The 18275-nt window shown below is 43.1% G+C and overlaps 1 protein-coding gene across 1 annotated transcript in view; it reads right to left on the reverse strand.

The window, feature by feature from the left end:
* The window catches only part of PTK7 (protein tyrosine kinase 7 (inactive)), a 45872-nt gene extending 27821 nt beyond the window's left edge, over window positions 1-18051 (reverse strand). The window contains exon 1 of the mRNA XM_066623573.1: window positions 17970-18051. Within this exon, the coding sequence (XP_066479670.1) occupies window positions 17970-18051 (82 nt within the window). The remainder of the gene's footprint in view (window positions 1-17969) is intronic.
* Between the last annotated feature and the right edge of the window lie 224 nt (window positions 18052-18275).

The following is an 18275-nucleotide window of genomic DNA, read 5'->3' on the forward strand; positions in this document are numbered from 1 at the left end:
TGATTTCGACAATCTGGCAAAGAGGGTATGGTGACATATTGGGGGTCTGTAATAGTTAAAAGGTTAAGAACCCCTGTATTAGAACAGGGGTGCCCAAACCCCAGCCCTGGGGCCACTTGCGGCCCTCGAGGCCTCTCAATGTGGCCCTCAGGGAGCCCCCAGACTCCAATGAGCATCTGGCCCTCTGGAGATTTGTTGGAGCCCACACTGGCCCGATGCAACTGCTCTCAGCTTGAGGGAGACTGTTTGACCTCTTGCGTGAGCTGTGGGATGAGGGCTCCCTCCACTGCTTGTTGTTTCACATCTGTGACGCAGCAGCAGCAGCAAAGGAAAGGCCTTTTATAGGCCTTGAGCTATTGCAAGACCTTCATTCATTCATATAAGTTCATCTTTAATATATTCTTTTATGTAAACTTATGTAAATTTATACAAATTTTAAATTCAAATTAATTCTTTTTTTCCCTGTCTGAGAGACAATGTGGCCCTCCTGCCAAAAACTTTGGACACCCCTGTATTAGAAGATGCCTCTGATTGGCCAGAGAACCCTGAACAAAGCTGATGCTCATCCAATAAGCTGTGTTCGGTTTGGTTTCCAAAGTTCTTTTGAAAGTTTTAAGCTTTATGGTTACAGAGTGACTTGATAATAGTGGTGCTCTTCTAGCTCTCCTACTTATGACACAGAAATAGGTTTCTAATGGTTTTCCATCAGGAGGCCACAAAACATATAGGATATCCAAAATAGCTACATAGCATGCTTTCATTACTGAAACTGCTCTACCTACAAGGCTGCAAGCTTATGCACATTTTCCTGGGAGTACGTCTCATTGAACAGTGGGACTTCTTATGTGTTACTTACAGCACAGTCCTAAACATGTTCATTCAGAACAGAACACGAGCCCTGCTGGATCATGCCTTGCAAGGGCCCATGTAGCCCAGCTTCCTGTATCTCACAGTGGCCCACTGTGCTTCTAGGAGCACATGAGACAACAAGATACCTGCATCTCACTGCCACTCCCTAGCCTATGGCATACAGAGATAGTTGCCCTGCCATCCATGTATAGTATTTATAAGTTGAGAAAGGCCTTACAAGCAAGAAACCATATAAACATAAAATCAGAGCTGGAGTTTGAGAAGGAATGGGGCTTTTGCTGTTCTCCAATCCAGGGTGCAAACACTGACTATCTCTAGGTGTACAACGTAGTGCTGTAATGCAAAACCTACTCGAAGGCATTCTAACTTGTAAATTTAAAATGGAATAAATATATGTGGAAAGAAGAGTTTTATTGCTAAATATATTCCTTAACAAGGCCCTGAAGTGCTTATGAGATGGCTACCACCTGGATAACAGAACTGAGACTTGCCAGACCTAACAGCAGGAGTCTTTATAGCCTAAGCTATAAAGTCAAGGCGCCATTGCTGGGCTGTAAATGACTCTCTTCTGCTTGGTGGATCACAAAATTACAGAATTGGACCTCCCAGCACCCACAATTCACACATATGGGATACTCTACAAGGAGCCAGGGATTATCCAGACAACTCTGCAAAGTGAACTGTAACTGATTTTCTTTTTTAAAGATCTCAGGACCAGTGACTCAGGTTATCTGGAAAATTTTGAATCCAATGCTCTAAATCAAGTGTAATCTTTGTGATGGTTGGTTTAGGTGTACTTTCTGCTACTCACTCCACACTGTTTACAAATAGGCTGTGAGTGTACACATACTGAAATGCAAGAGTGTATTTAAAACATGATGTTATATCTGCTTCCTAGGAACAGTCACCTGAAAGCGACGGGGGGGGGGGGCCTTAATTGTATCTCTGAACACAATGTCTGTCAAACTAGGCAGTTTCAGTCATTATGTTGCCAATTAACATAATGAAACAAGCATCTTTAAAAATCCAAATGACAGTAATGGAAAATTTTCAGGACATCATTGCCACTGCATTCAGCGCCCACAGGACAGAATGCCACAGGCCTAAGACATTTTGAGTCCCTGATGTCTGCTTCACTTCCTGCTGTTGGCAAGACTGTTAAACAAAATTCAGGGGAGGTGTATACTGCAACCCTGGAGAGGGGGTCTGCACAGCCCATAAAAATTATTTTAAGAGTTCCAAGAAAAGGAGCAGCATTTCTGGAAGGGGCAGAGAGCAAGAAGCATTGGTACCACTGCTGGTATTTACCACTTAAAAAGCATGCATACACACAAACCAGAGAGCATCCTGCTGATTGAGCACTACAGCAGGGAAAGGATTAGCCTTCCAGCTTTAAGGAAAAAGGAAGAAGTTCTGTGACTTATCACTAGAGATGTTACAGGCACATCCAAATGCACATAGCAATAGAAATAATATTATGTATGAGGAACTGCACACTTGTGCTAGCAAGCTACTGCATTTTGAATGCTGGGAAGATAGATTTCCTCACAACAGAAATGCTCTCCTTGGCAGGTACCTGGATCCCTTTGACAAGTTTATTACTTCGAAAAAATGTTTTTGGAACAACAAACGATCGACAATGAGAAAATTATAGCACTTGTGTTGCATTCAGTGAAAAACCAAGGGTACGGGAGATGCTTATTAGCATTTGTTGCACTAAACACAGTCATTCTTGCAAGGTTCCAGCAGATGGCTAAATCAAACAGACCAGCTCAAAGCAGAAATACAATTTTTGTTCACAATAAACATTTTTAGGAAACATTTAAGGTGAGACTCTTTAAGAATCCAAAAAATTGCAACAATCCAAACAAACATGGAATGGCAGTTATATAGTCATTAAAATTCTGCTGCAAAACAACCTGTCAAGAGCAATGCAAAGAGAAAGGATATGCTCATTTGATGTTAAAACGTGGGCGTAATCCTTTCAGCCTGAAAGATGGATCTTAAAGTCATTTAAATAGCTAGATCTGCAAGTTGATAAAAACTGCTAAGCATTACCTTCTATTGTCACTCAATCTCCTCCCCCACCCTTGCAAAGCTCCAGCTTGGGTTCATCTTTTTCTGGCTACCTGGAACTATCTACCCTGGAACTCATGTGTTTAACATTTTCAAGACAGGGTCACAAAATAGAGGGAAGGGGTGACATTTCCGCACATATAATGCCCTTTGAAGAAAGCTGACTGAAAGTCAAAGCTTTGATCTGGCCAACAAACATATAAAACAGGAGTGGGCATAGCCTACAGCTCTTTTCTTCAGCTGCTGCAGTAAAAATCTGTAGTAGAAGACTACAGGAGAGACATGCATAGCAGATGTTTCAAGACAAATAAAAGGTGGAAGGTTTGTTTTACCTTTCACAGGAACGTAACATGCACATCAGAAGCAGAATACAACCCACAGATGGGTAAGCAGATCCACAGTCATTCAGAACAAACGGAACGCACAGTTTCCATTTTTGCTAGGTTGGTTGTTTGGAGGAAATAGTTAAGTGGCCAAATGCCTTCCTTTCAGGAAGATTTCGTTTTCAGGCTAAGGTGGTGACCCTTCTGTGGAAATTAAGTTCTGCTGATTTCCAGTAGCCACCTGTATTTGCTCAGAGTATGCTTAGAATTTTGCTCTCAAATAATCTCAACCATCCGTTGATCCAGTTTCAGAAATATAAACAGCACATCTGTGAAGTATTGGCTGCCTCCTCTAATTTAACTAGGGTGTCTCTTCCCCTCTCACACACCACAAAGGTCAAGTTCTGTGCCACCAGATGCTTTTCAAACTCTGAGAGACTGAAGATACTAAATGGTCTAGGAGTAGCAAATTTTTTATTTGAAGCAACAGCAGCTTAAAGATAACTTTAAATTCTATTAGCAGTCCCCCAAAATAAGAAAGACAAACTTCAAAATAAGAAATGACTTTAAGAAGTCAGGTGAGGGACACATAACACTGGAGCAATGAGGTACCACACTCCCCAGGACCAATTAAAGTGGCTGACAGTCATGCAGAACCAAGAGAGCCATGGAAGTAAGCCAAACACATCTTTATAAGCGAAGATGGAAAGAAACTATACGTAGAACAAATTGGACATCCAGGGAAAAAGTGCTGACAATGAGTCCTAGCATGAAGGGGGCAATGGTCTGTGGACAAAAAATTTTTTTTGGAACAATACTTCTCACTAGTCATTTACCTGGAGTCCATCCAACACAGAAAGTTAGATTTCTTAATCTTTTTCTCAACACCCATGTTAATCATCCTCCAGAGTGGACATTATATATCTGGACTTTCAGAAGGCGTTTGACACGGTCCCTCACCAAAGGCTACTGAAAAAAACTCCACAGTCAGGGAATTAGAGGACAGGTCCTCTCGTGGATTGAGAACTGGTTGGAGGCCAGGAAGCAGAGAGTGGGTGTCAATGGGCAATTTTCACAATGGAGAGAGGTGAAAAGCGGTGTGCCCCAAGGATCTGTCCTGGGACCGGTGCTTTTCAACCTCTTCATAAATGACCTGGAGACAGGGTTGAGCAGTGAAGTGGCTAAGTTTGCAGACGACACTAAACTTTTCCGAGTGGTAAAGACCAGAAGTGATTGTGAGGAGCTCCAGAAGGATCTCTCCAGACTGGCAGAATGGGCAGCAAAATGGCAGATGCGCTTCAATGTCAGTAAGTGTAAAGTCATGCACATTGGGGCAAAAAATCAAAACTTTAGATATAGGCTGATGGGTTCTGAGCTGTCTGTGACAGATCAGGAGAGAGATCTTGGGGTGGTGGTGGACAGGTCGATGAAAGTGTCGACCCAATGTGCGGCGGCAGTGAAGAAGGCCAATTCTATGCTTGGGATCATTAGGAAGGGTATTGAGAACAAAACGGTTAGTATTATAATGCCGTTGTACAAATCGATGGTAAGGCCACACCTGGAGTATTGTGTCCAGTTCTGGTCGCCGCATCTCAAAAAAGACATAGTGGAAATGGAAAAGGTGCAAAAGAGAGCGACTAAGATGATTATGGGACTGGGGCACCTTCCTTATGAGGAAAGGCTACGGCGTTTGGGCCTCTTCAGCCTAGAAAAGAGACGCTTGAGGGGGGACATGATTGAGACATACAAAATTATGCAGGGGATGGACAGAGTGGATAGGGAGATGCTCTTTACACTCTCACATAATACCAGAGCCAGGGGACATCCACTAAAATTGAGTGTTGGGCGGGTTAGGATAGACAAAAGAAAATATTTCTTTACTCAGCGCGTGGTCGGTCTGTGGAACTCCTTGCCACAGGATGTGGTGCTGGCGTCTAGCCTAGACGCCTTTTAAGGGGGATTGGACGAGTTTCTGGAGGAAAAATCCATTATGGGGTACAAGCGATGATGTGTATGCGCAACCTCCTGATTTTAGGAATGGGTTAAGTCAGAATGCCAGATGTAGGGGAGAGCACCAGGATGAGGTCTCTTGTTATCTGGTGTGCTCCCTGGAGCATTTGGTGGGCCGCTGTGAGATACAGGAAGCTGGACTAGATGGGCCTATGGCCTGATCCAGTGGGGCTGTTCTATGTTCTTATGTTCTTATCATTATTATTCCCTACACTGATTTTACAAAATAAAAAACTGAGAATGATAATGTAACTTTTCCAAGGACAACCAATAACTCTATCAATGAACCAAGATATTTTATGATAACTAAATTTCTGGACAATAATCCTGGAATAGACCCCGAGTATGGACTAAAGGTTTAAATCTTTAGTTTTTATTTTATTGAAGCCTTTACTTTCAATTTGACAAGAGCAAGCAGCTGATCAGAGATTTAAAGAAGAAAACTAGACTCCAATTTTATTCTGACTGTAGTTGATTAGTTACTTTGACATCCTTGCTTTTAACCAGGAGGGAGGTTCAGACTATATTTAAAAAGAGTGAGAGTGAACCAGGGTTTCGGTACAGAGGCAAAATCAGCCCAGTAGCTCTGAATAACGACAGAGATGCACCATGCATCAGACACATTTAAAGAACTTACTTCTATCTTGGGGCAAGGAATGAGGAAAACCAGAAAGACCAGGAAGGAGGACAATGCTGAATGCTTTCAAAAGCATAAGCATAAATTAGGGCCCGCCTGAGGCTGGTGGGTGGAAGGGGGTTCAGCAAGATGCCCTCTGGAAGCCCCCACATACTAGAGGCCACTACAATCTTCTGTTTGCTGGGGGGATGGCAACAGCATCACATAGGCTTAACTTCACTTGATTGGGCAAGCAGGAAGCAGTGGTGATGAAGGGTAGTAGCCATCTGTAGAGAAACTGCAAGTAGCTATTCCTTGCCACTGTGGGCGCTCAGTTAAGGAAGAAAGCAACTGAATCGTAGAAGAAGCAAGAAACAGCAGCTGCTTGTCCTCTCCCACGTGCAGCATATAGCAAGGTGGAGAAATTGCCACAGGCAGTTGTGTCACACTATCAGTGTGCAGCATTAGAGAGGGCCCAATTCTTACTGTCTGTCAGCAGAGAGGATAGGTGACTCTTCATAAATGACCTGGAGACAGGGTTGAGCAGCGAGGTGGCTAAGTTTGCAGAAGACACCAAACTTTTCCAAGTGGTGAAGACCAGTAGTGATTGTGAGGAGCTCCAGAAGGATCTCTCCAAACTGGCAGAATGGGCAGCAAAATGGCAGATGCACTTCAATGTAAGTAAGTGTGAAGTCATGCACATGGGGCAAAGAATCAAAACTTTACATATTTGCTAATGGGTTCTGAGCTGTCTGTGACAGATCAGGAGAGAGATCTTGGGGTGGTGGTGGTCGATGGGGTGGTCTTGGGGTGGTCGATGAAAGTGTCGACCCAATGTGCGGCGGCAGTGAAGAAGGCCAATTCTATGCTTGGGTTCATTAGAAAAGGTATTGAGAACAAAACGGCTAGTATTATAATGCCGTTGTACAAATCGATGGTAAGGCCACACCTGGAGTATTGCGTCCAGTTCTGGTCGCCACATCTCAAAAAGGACATGTGGAAATGGAAAAGGTGCAAAAGAGAGCGACTAAGATGATTACGGGGCTGGGGCACCTTTCTTATGAGGAAAGGCTACGGTGTCTGGGCCACTACAGCTTAGAAAAGAGACACCTGAGGAGGGACATGATTGAGACATACAAAATTATGCATGGGAAGGATAAAGTGAATAGAGAGGTGCTCTTTACTCTCTCACATAACACCAGAACCAGGGGACATTCACTAAAACCGAGTGTTGGAAAGGTTAGGACAGATAAAAGAAAATATTTCTTTATTCTGCCTGTGGTTAGTCTATGGAACTCCTTGCCGCAGGATGTGGTGATGGCATCTGGCCTAGATGCCTTTAAAAGGGAACTGGACATATTTCTGGAGGAAAAATCCATTACGGGTTACAAGCCACGATGTGTATGTGCAACCTCTTGATTTTAGAAATGGGCTATGTCAGAATGCCAACGCAAGGGAGGGCACCAGGATACAGGTCTCTTGTTATCTGGTGTGCTCCCTGGGGCATTTGGTGGGCTGCTGTGAGATACAGGAAGCTGGACTAGATGGGCCTACGGCCTGATCCAGTGGGACTGTTCTTATGACTGCTGCTTCTTAGTTATTAGCCTTCCTGGGATGCTGGGACCTCAGAGATCGGTAGTATCAGGCAGCTCTAGACTGCACCCTTACGTTTAAAAGATCAGAGGAATTTCTTTCATTTTTGAAGAGCTTTGATAAGAGGGGACCTCAAAAAAAAGATGTAGTTTTATAATCCCCTCTTTTCAGAGTGGGTGTGACCTGACTTCAAAGACTTACCAGAAATGATAAATTGAGATTTTGCAAACTGTTTAATCCCAGTGGATTACCACTACCTTTTACCATTTCTGTTCAGTCTGCCCACAAACGCGTAACTTGGATTATGAAGAAACAGCAGTACAAATTCACAGCCCAACTCACACTGATGCAAAGAGAAATCCCACCTTGATCCCACCTAGAGTATTAATTTGAAAAATCACTGTTGCAGTATAACAACTACAGTCAGAGTACTTGCATGATGATGAACCAACCACTGGGGGTTTTGTCAATTAAAATCTTTTTTATTTGACAATTCATATGGAGCTTTGGCAATACAGCTTTAGGTGTCGGAGTATGGCCCAAAGTGCCATTTCCCTCACTGCAGGAAGGAAGGAGTATTCTAACTGTATCAATGAATAATTGCAGCTGGAATTGAGGGACAGGAAAAGAATCAATGAATGGCAGGAAGGAGAGGCTGAACAATTCCTTCTACCTCATCAAAATAACCACCTGGGACTTCTGGGTCATGCTGCTGATATGCAGTGCACTGCTGGGTGACACGGACCACGTGCCCACTAAAAACATGATGGTGAGAACTGTACCAGTGTATATCTAGCAGAATCATACCAGCTTTCTACCTAGGAGATTTTGCAACTAGTTCTCCCAGCCAGGATCTACAAATAGCTGCGCAGTTTACACTCCTCAGGTTACAAGCTGGCTATAGGGAGGGAAACAAAGGGCAATTCAACAGTTGCTGCTCTCCATCCGATTCAGTCCTCAGGAATGAGCTCTCATGTGGAACCAGGCCAAAGCAGCTTGGAATTTCAGGGTCAGTCTGATATGAGACAGATGCTAAGAGGCTTATACATAAAATACTCGTCATTTTAGAGAGGAAAACACATAGTGAGAAATGGCAGGCTGCTGCCGCCACCCCACAGATCATTACACGAAGAGGCGTTGTTTGGCAGCAAATTTGCCCAAGAACAAGCAGAATCTGAAATTCTAAAGACAGAAGAGAGAGAGGAAGCCTGTGATGGTAAATAAATTATTCCATCAGCATTACAAATGCTGTGTGCCCAACATTTCAGTAACAGCTGGTTAAGATCAACAGCCAGCTCCTTTCCTCTTCCGCACTTCCTTCCATTTTGGTACCTGACTAGCAGCCAGATCTTTCTACGACGCAGTTGTCTATTTTCTTCAGGAACATATCCCCCCATTTCAAATTAGATATAAGCATCCTTTGGATACATCCTTCTTGGTCTTCCCTCGAAATGGTTATTCTGATTTACTGATAATTCAAAGTGATTTTTAGATGCCTTAAATTGTAAACATCTCCTATTTAAAGAAAACCTGCTGCTCAGAGCCCACTCTATTTTTCAAACTTTTATACTGTCCTTCATCCAGGGAGCTCAGGGTGGAATACATAGCTCCTTCACTCCTTTTTGTCTTCACAACAACCCTATGAGGTAGGTAAAGCTGATAGCCCAAGCTCTATGACTAATCAAGGTTTGTTGCGATTAGCCCAAGGTCACCTAAGGAAGCTCCATGGCTGATAACAAATGTGCAAAAACCCAAGAGGAAATCAGCATTTGCCATGCACACAGACAGATACAAAACCCAAACAGATTTCCTTATCTGAGTTTTTCCCCCATGGAATAAGCCAAATACCTTTTCCACTTTATTCATGAGTTAGAAATCTTCTATATAGGTTTTGAATGTCTGGCTGAAAAACTCTTATGGCTGTCCAATATACGTAAGTTTTGAATCTTCACAGGAGGTGAGACGGCATCCTAGACTGTCTTCTAGGAAGTTTACTGCCTCAAAAGGGCAAATCATCAGGGGGAAACTCCCACCCCATTCCCGTATCTCACAGGAAGGATCCTTGGGGCACACCGCTTTTCACCTCTCTCCATTGTGAAAATTGCCCATTGACACCCACTCTCTGTTTCCTGGTCTTCAACCAGGTCTCAATCCAGGAGAGGACCTGCCCACTAATTCCCTGACTGTGGAGTTTTTTCAGTAGCCTTTGGTGAGGGACCGTGTCGAACGCCTTCTGAAAGTCCAGATATATAATGTCCACAGGTTCTCCCGCAGCCACATGCCTGTTGACCTTTTCAAAGAAATCAAATCAACAGTAGTATCAGCAGGCCAAAGAGAAATGACAATGCACTAAACTACCTGGTAACATGGACCAGGCAGGTAAAGAGACAAAATGTACCCAATTTATTAGAAGTCCAAAAGAAAAAGTAATTAAACAATATGAGGAAAGAAGGTGGATAGTAAAAGCACATGGAGGCAGATGGCTGCTTTCAAAGGATGCTCCAGCAGCTTTTTAGCCTGCTGAACCTGCACAAGAACTTCTCGGGCATTACAAGAGTCCAAAAGCACAGAACAGTAAGCAAAAAATATGGGAAGAAACCAGATATTCATCACAAGTGTAGACAAAGGGAGGCAGTTGAAGGACGATCCAACCATGCTGTAGGAGGGACTAGCATGGCTTTCTCCCCACAGATTAACCAATGGATAAAACGGAATATGTGGTTGCAAATCTTATGTGGGTTGATACTCACAAATATGATTTCCCACAGAAGTATTGCACATTTGTTTGGGCCTAATTCCATTAGTCTTTTTTTGGGAGGGGGGGGCAAAGTCAACATCTGCCAGGTATTTATGGTCTTTATGAACCAATCTATGTTCTATGATTTAACCCACTCTCCCAATGTACAGTTTATATCTCCAGTTGCCAATCAACAGCTCTTGGCTTGATCACAGCTTCACTCTGCATTAACTGCATGCAGAAGGCTGTTCACCTAAGTTTTGTCTATAACTCTCAGAATAAAGTCAGAGGATTCCTCTGATCAGATGAAAAATGAGGCACTAAAAGCTTAACTGTAAAAAATGTAGCCAATTCATTATGGAGCAAGATCTCCTAGGGTTACTTTTATCCCATGACTCACACCTAGCTAAAAAAATTCTGAGGTATCTGTCCTTGGAGTCAGAAATTTGTCCCACAATATTGCAACAGAATGCGTTTAACGCTGGATAAGATACAAATGATTTTGAGGTAAGCAGCATAATATGGTAGTTGTCTGGGAAAAATGTAAATTATGCTTCCATATCTATACATCATTGCAAAAGTGCACTTTATGTCTAGGGTAGATGCCAGAGATGAAAATTCAAGCCAATCATGATCATACCCTCAGCCTCTCCTTGAACCATTCTCTCTGCCTTACCTGGTTTCTGCTTCCTCCTTTCATAACTCCTTTTTGTTTGCCTAGCACTTGTGTGACATAGGAAGAGCTCAGGAAACTGCTGCTGGAGTCTTCACCCCAAAATCCTCCAGTGCATTATAATAGAGATAATGAAATGAGATGGGGGTCACAAAAGGTATGCAAAATTCAGACACCAGACAGATATTCACCATTTATTTCATGCCTCTGCTCAACTGAAGTTTAATGCTAATGCTTCCTTTACAATACTTGCCATGGCCTCCGGTTTTGAAACACCAGGGAACCAGTGTCAAGTTACAGTCAGCTAACATATACCAATCTTCAAGTGCCACTGATTCATAAAGAAGGGATGCAGCCACACTAAAGATCACTATCCTAGCTAATCAGCCTATTGTGTAAAGAATGTTATGTAGTGAATATTTGCACAGATCTGAAAAAATGGGTGATAAATGGGTGAAAAAATGGATGATACTTCTGAATATTTCATTGTGTGAAGACTGGAAATGCACTCAGTTTAGCTGCACTGTGAACAGAACATACATGTCATTTTCAAGTGTCTTGTCTATTAAGCTGCGTGTTTCATTTTAAAGGTGGCATCCCTTTGTGTGATGGGTGGCAAATCATTAACAGAACAAGTCTACAGCGTGAAGTTGATTGTCCTTTAGATGCCTTATCAGTTTAATCAGGTTCTGTATGTTCCCTGCAAATAGTAGGTGCTCTTTTCTGGGAACATAAAATGAAGTAAATTTCATTCTACTTGCAAATAGGTATGCAAAATATAAACACTATTTGCATTATTCCGAAGAACTTCCCACAGAAGAGGATTCTCAAAGAGAACTGTTTCTATCACCTTAACATTCTGAACAGAGTCTGCTTATACCAGATTTGTATTACTAAACCAATACAAATCAAGCATTTACCATATGTACACTGTCTACACTGGCAAGAGAAAGAACACCCCCAACCCACTTCAGAATTAACACAAGACTCTACCTGGTTGTCTTTATCCAGTCACCTCTGTCCTCTTGAGATGCTTTTGAAAAGTCAATCAAATTACATACCCACCCATTTACTAAAATTGAAAGTACTGTAGTATGGAAAGTTTGCAATTCCCAAAGATTCAGTCCAATAAAATCCAAAACATCACAACATGTTAGAAAAAAAACATACAGAAGAGGAAAAAAGTTACTGTCAAGAGGAAGTAACCAAGCAACAGCATTAGACTGAACTACTGCTTTTATGGCCTTAAATTTTACTTTATATTAGTCATTAGTTCTCTCGTTGTATTGCACTTTTATTATTTATTATAAGCTGCCTTGGTGCGCGAATAGTGGGGGGGGGAAGAGTATAAATGCTTTAAACAAACTACAACTGGAGTTTTTTATCCTTTTCATTTTTTGCTGCTATTTTAGCAGTCAATTGGATCTGCTAACTCAAACCCTAACTGAGGGACCAACCCATTATCATTCCAATTATGGTGAGTCACATTAGGAGAAAAGTATCACACAAGGTGTCCCATGTACTGATTAGCAACTCTGGGGGGAAAAAAAACAAGTTTAGTAAGACCATCTAGACCTATGCAGGAGCCAAGACCCAAACCAAACCCCCTTACCCTCCCTCCCCCCCACCCTGCCAAGCCCAGGTTGCTCGTCAGCGTTCCTTGAGATTAGTTCCCCCCCCCTTAACCGAAAGTCAGGTCTAATTCTCTCATCCTGGTGACAGTGGAATGCCAAAGGCTGTTTCCATCATCAGCTGCTGTACACCCATAATAACAACTTACAATGATGCCGTTTATCCATCAATTCACAGCAGCTGCTGCCTAAACAACAAAGGCTGCTTAAGTATCTCAAGGCTACACAGCAAACGGAAACACATGCTCCTATATTAAAATACATATGTGAAATTAGCAATGCAGCATATCGATTTCACTGCAAATTTTCACACACCAAATGTTTGCCACCTAATACAGTGAGAGATAAAAAATGAAATGTGATGATAGGGACACAGCAATACTTTGTACACAAAGGCAATAAAGCTCACTGACGTTATTTAACCATGCAGGCATCATGTTTGACTTGTTTGTAACTTTTATAATTGGTACACTGCTATCGAAAGGTTTGTTAGAGTAGTTTAAAACAGGAGTCATCAAGGGATCCAATTTGACCATAACTGTATAATGCAGCTTGCTTTTAACCAACTCACTCTTTTTACTTCTATAGAAAGTTCCCATTTTGATTACTATGACTGTGATGGATTTTCTCAGCAAAATTTTATGCACATATGTTAAATTTGAAAGTGTTGTGGTCACTACTGCATATAACAATATTTCCTAAACCAGTGGTTCTCACATATTTAGCACCAGGACCCACATTTTAGAATGAGAATCTGTCAAGACCCACCAAAAGTGATGTCATGATCAGAAGTGACATCAAGCAGGAAAATTTCTAACAACCCTTGGCTGAAATCCTACCCACACTTAACCAGGAGTGAGTCCCATTGACTATCATTGTTAAAAGAATATAGTTAAAAGAATATAGTTCGACCCACAGTTTGAGAAACACCGTCCTAAACCACACAGTCATATTTAATATCAGAAAGGAAAATATAAATTTGTTTAAATCATGGGAGAGACCTGGAAATTGTGGAATTTAGTAAGAAGTTCAACATTCTTGCTTGTGTTGCCGAGCTGTATGGCATTTTTGAGTCACATTTCCAAGCAATCATCACAGAGGATAGAGTAAAACTTGTTTTCTTTTTCAAAAATATGCTTAGAACTTAGGAAGCTGCCTTATACCAAGTGAGACGACTGGGGCATTTACCTTAATACTGTCAACTGACTAGCAGTATCTCCCTAATATTTAAGTCAAGAACTTTTTTTTCTCCCCTGTCTGGAGATGCCAGGAACTGAACCTCAGACCTTCTGCAAGCAAAGCATGTGCTCTACCAATACAGCCCAGCACAGGAAAACTATTGGAAACCAAAACATCATCCTAGGAGTTCAAGCAACACCAAGGTCCATTAAGCCCTGGCAAGTACCAGAAATAAACCAAAATGTTTAGAATTAGAGCACAGCTCTGACTCCTCAGTAGATGCTCAGGAGATCCTTAGCAAATTAGACAATGGGGAAAGAGTCCTCTGAAGACAAAGTTTGAAAGCCACTACAGGTACATAGCAGAGAAAATACATGATACTTTACAGACATGCAAACTAGATGTAGAGGAGACAGCCAAAGATGTAATTGGAAGGAAACGTGCAAAGACATGGCAAACTACAGACCATGAGCCACCAAACGAATATAACTAGGCTAGAAGTTATAGTTTTTAGGCTCCACAAAACAGCTTTGTGGGACATTTCAAAGTACTGCCTGGGGGTGCTGTGGGTGGAAGATGCAGGAGCGAGCCATAGAAGGGGAAGGTTGCTACCAAATGTAACAGCCCTTGCACGCACAGCTTTTCCTGGATAGAAAGAGGGGAACAGCCCTTTCTCTACTTGTGGAAGCAACGAAAAGGCAGTTACAAGCGCCCATTTCCTGCCCTACAACAAATTATACAGACTCCAGCAAGACAGAACACTGCTTGTGTTCACACTGCTTACATAAGCAATGAAGTGTGCAACCTTCTAACATAAACAGTTTTCTTCCTCAGTCTATCTCCCAGCTAAACCATTGCCCTTTGTACTCTGGTTCCTTGGAGCAGGGGCTCTCTGTTCCATTTTTTCCTATAGGTAACCCTGCAAAAACAATATACCATATGATATCTGTATATTTTGTGTGAGAAGGTGTGCACATGCACGAATCTGAGTGAAACAAACAAGTTTAGTATTTAAACACTGACTGGTTTAAATTAAACCTGGCTTGCACAACAAGAAGTCTTAGAAAATTAAGCACCATGTTCCAGAACTGTATGGCAAACTAGAGATTGCTGGCTGTTGAACAGATAGCCATACACTGCCAAGAGTACCCGGGAAACTCCCAATCTGCTCACAGCTAACAGCAACCCTCTTGCGAGAGAAGCATCATATGCAGACATTCAGATTAAAAAAATCTTACTTGCTTAGCCTGCAACGCAAGGATGGCCAATGAAGTGACTGACTGAACTCCTACCATTCTGTGCTCAGAATCTCAGCCATAAGACAAAGCAATCCCAATAGTTTGGCATCAAAATGGCTTCTGGTCACCATGAAGCAGCAGAGGCGCTGGATATGCTCAGGGTGAGCCCAGATGGCTTTGCAGCAGTGTCCTGGCAGAGTGGCTGCTGCAGGTAATGGACTAGGTAAGACAGAGGAGAGCGCTGTGAGTTTCTAAGTGAGAACGAAGTGCTTATTTCTGGCCATTATCTGCTTAATGACATTTCCTGCTCAGTTAGGGCACTTCTGGACTTCAGCAGGTGCCACGAATGCTATTTGGCCCACTTTATGAAATGACTTTGACATCGCTGGTCTAAAGTGTTGGGCTCAAAACATTCTAACATTTGGCCTGAGCTTTATTACTTTGGAGCAGACATGTTTAAGATTCCTCTTCAAGAACTTGAAGGCTTGATGGTCTGCACTAAGCAATACAGGAATAAAAATCAATGAGTCTCCCACTAACAGTTTCCAGAAAGGCAAGCTCTCTGTCCTCATGCCTCATTTTCTTTACTAGTTCTTCAAAATCCTTCTTTGCTCTTGAAGTCCTCCTGGAAGCATTAATACTTTGTATTAAAAACTACAGTGCAAGGCTGCTTTTACTAATCTAAAATTAGATTGTTGCTATGGTGTGTGTTGATGGTTCCTGCTACCTCACACCTATATATCCTGCTTCACTAAGAATGCAATCAGCAGCGTTTTTCACCTTGAAAAAAAGGAAAACACATGCCAAAAGTCTTTGCTTCTGCAATATTTTCTCCCACCCTCACATAAGAACATAAGAAGAGCCCTGCTGGATGAGGCCAGAGGCCCATCTAGTCTGGCTTCCTATATCTCACAGGTCATCAGAACTGAAAGTGGAGCGATCGCGCTCCACTTCTGCAAAATCGGAAGTGGAGCACAATCACTCCACTTTCACTTCTAACTAGCTGGGTAGTCCTGCAGGCGCTCACGCAAGGCTCCCCACACCCCCGACAGGCTGCTGCAAGGACTGGTGAGTGCAACCCATTCCTTGTAGCTCTCCTGAGAGGCGCTATCCTGGGGATTGCATCGCTGCCTCCCCCCTGCCCCCACAAGAATTTACAGTGATGCAAACTCCTAGAGAGTTTGAAAACAACTGCACCAAACAGACACAACCTACGTCCTGGTGCCCTCCCCTGCATCTGGCAATCAGAGGCAGCCTACCTCTACCCTGCACATACCTACCATGACTTGTAACCTGTGATGAACTTTTCCTCCAGAAATTTGTCCAATCCCCTCTTAAAGGCATCTACGCAAGATGCTGTCACTACTTCCTGTGGCGTTCCACGGACTAATTACATGCTCGGTAAAGAAATATTTTCTTTTGTCTGTTCTGACTCTCCCAACATTCAACTTTAGTGGATGTCCCCTGGGTCTGGTGTTATGTGAGAGGGAAAAGAGTATCTCTCTATCTGCTCTAATCCAGCCCCTGAAAATTTTGTATGTCTCAATCATGTCCTCCCTCAGGCTCTCTTTTCTAGGCTGAAGAGGCCCAAACACTGTAGCCTTTCCTCATAAGGAAGGTGCCCCAGCCCAGTAATCATCTTAGTTGCTCTCTTTTGCACCTTTTCCATTTCCACTATATCCTTTTTGAGATGTGGCGACCAGAACTGGACGCAATACTCCAGGTGCGGCCTTACCATCAATTTGTACAACAGCATATTTTTCCAAACTATTTTCCTAGGGTTTCTGAAGGTGTTATCGCACATCACATTTTTTTTAATAAAAAAGGAGAATCCTTTCGTAATGTATAAATAAAACATACCTATTTATGTATAGACAACTAAATGACAGGATCACATCTCATGTGCAGGATGCACAACAGTTGCACAATCAAGTAAGAGGACCAAATCTTTAATGCTAGAATGGGCGAGGACCTCAGCAGTCCTGAGGTCTGAACCCTGAACATGGGCCTGGAAGATAGTTGAACTGCCCTTAACAGTGGCATCACTAGGGATTGAGTCAAACAGTGCAGAAGGCCAGCGCATCACACCCATGATGGACCTCCTCCCATGCCTTGGGTGCGGCAATTTCCCAAACGGTGAGCATGGTGACACATCGCCCACATCATTTAAATTGCAATATCATATGCACAGCCTAAAAGTATGTACTTATGTATTTATTTCTGTAAAAATGAACAAGAACAAACAGTACAACACTTACTGAACATCTTAACTTATTTATTTAAAAATAGGAAGGAACAAATAAAATACAAAAACAGTGCAGCACTTGGTGAATAGCTCCAGAGGCATCACTAGAGTTTAGTCAACCCGTACAAGAGCTCATTGCATCACCCCCATGAAGAACATTCTCTGATACCAGAATACAGATACAGAATACAATATCATACGCATAGCCTAAATGCAGCAGTATCACTAGGGTTGGTGTCACCCCCGTTTACTTATTTTAATATATAATAGCACAGGTCACCCAACAAATCAGTAACCAATGAAAAACTAGCGGCCAATTTGATGACACTCACACAACTGAGTAAGAGTCCAATCCTGAGCTCGGTGCTCCAGTTTTCTGCTGGAGTGCACTGTTGCAAACGTGCCATAAGGCATGTCTGCAAGGCTTACTGCCGGGCCCGTCCTAGCCCAGCACTGGCCAGCGCTGGGCTAGCACCATTTTCCACTGCTCAGCAGTCTCATGGGCTGCCAAGCCATGGCACGGTAAGCAGGGGCTAGGACGGAGCATTCTGGGGAGGGGGGAGGCAGGCGGAGGGCGAAGAGAGGGTGGGGAGGAGGCGTGACGAGGAGGTGGGAGGCGGAGAAAGGGTGGGTGGGAGGAATGCCGGGGGGAGGGAGGGAGGTGGGTCCCGTGGAGCTCTGCTCCACCGGATCCAAGGCGTTCGTGTGGGGCTCGGTGCCCTACACAACAGCCTTATCTTACTGCCGAGTAGCCCCATTGCGGGGCTGCTTCCCTTACCTGGGAGAAAGGGACGAAAGTCCCCTTCTCCCGAGGCGCCGCCCGCAGCAGGTTGAGGCACACAGGATGCAGCAGGAGCCATTCTCGGCGCCGCTGCAGCCACATGTCCCGGTCAGCTCAGGATGGGACTGCCCAAGTGCTAGAATAACCTCTGATACATGAAAATGAGATCTGACTCATACGAACACCTTATTGGTTCCCTGCTGTGTCATAACACCACCTCACTGGCTCCTGGAACAATCAGTCTGAATGGTCAGTTTTGAGTTAAAGAAATCCACTTTTTATTACATAAATGCAGTTGTGTTT

Source organism: Tiliqua scincoides, chromosome 1 (genome assembly GCF_035046505.1).
Source record: "Tiliqua scincoides isolate rTilSci1 chromosome 1, rTilSci1.hap2, whole genome shotgun sequence".
NCBI lineage: Eukaryota > Metazoa > Chordata > Lepidosauria > Squamata > Scincidae > Tiliqua > Tiliqua scincoides.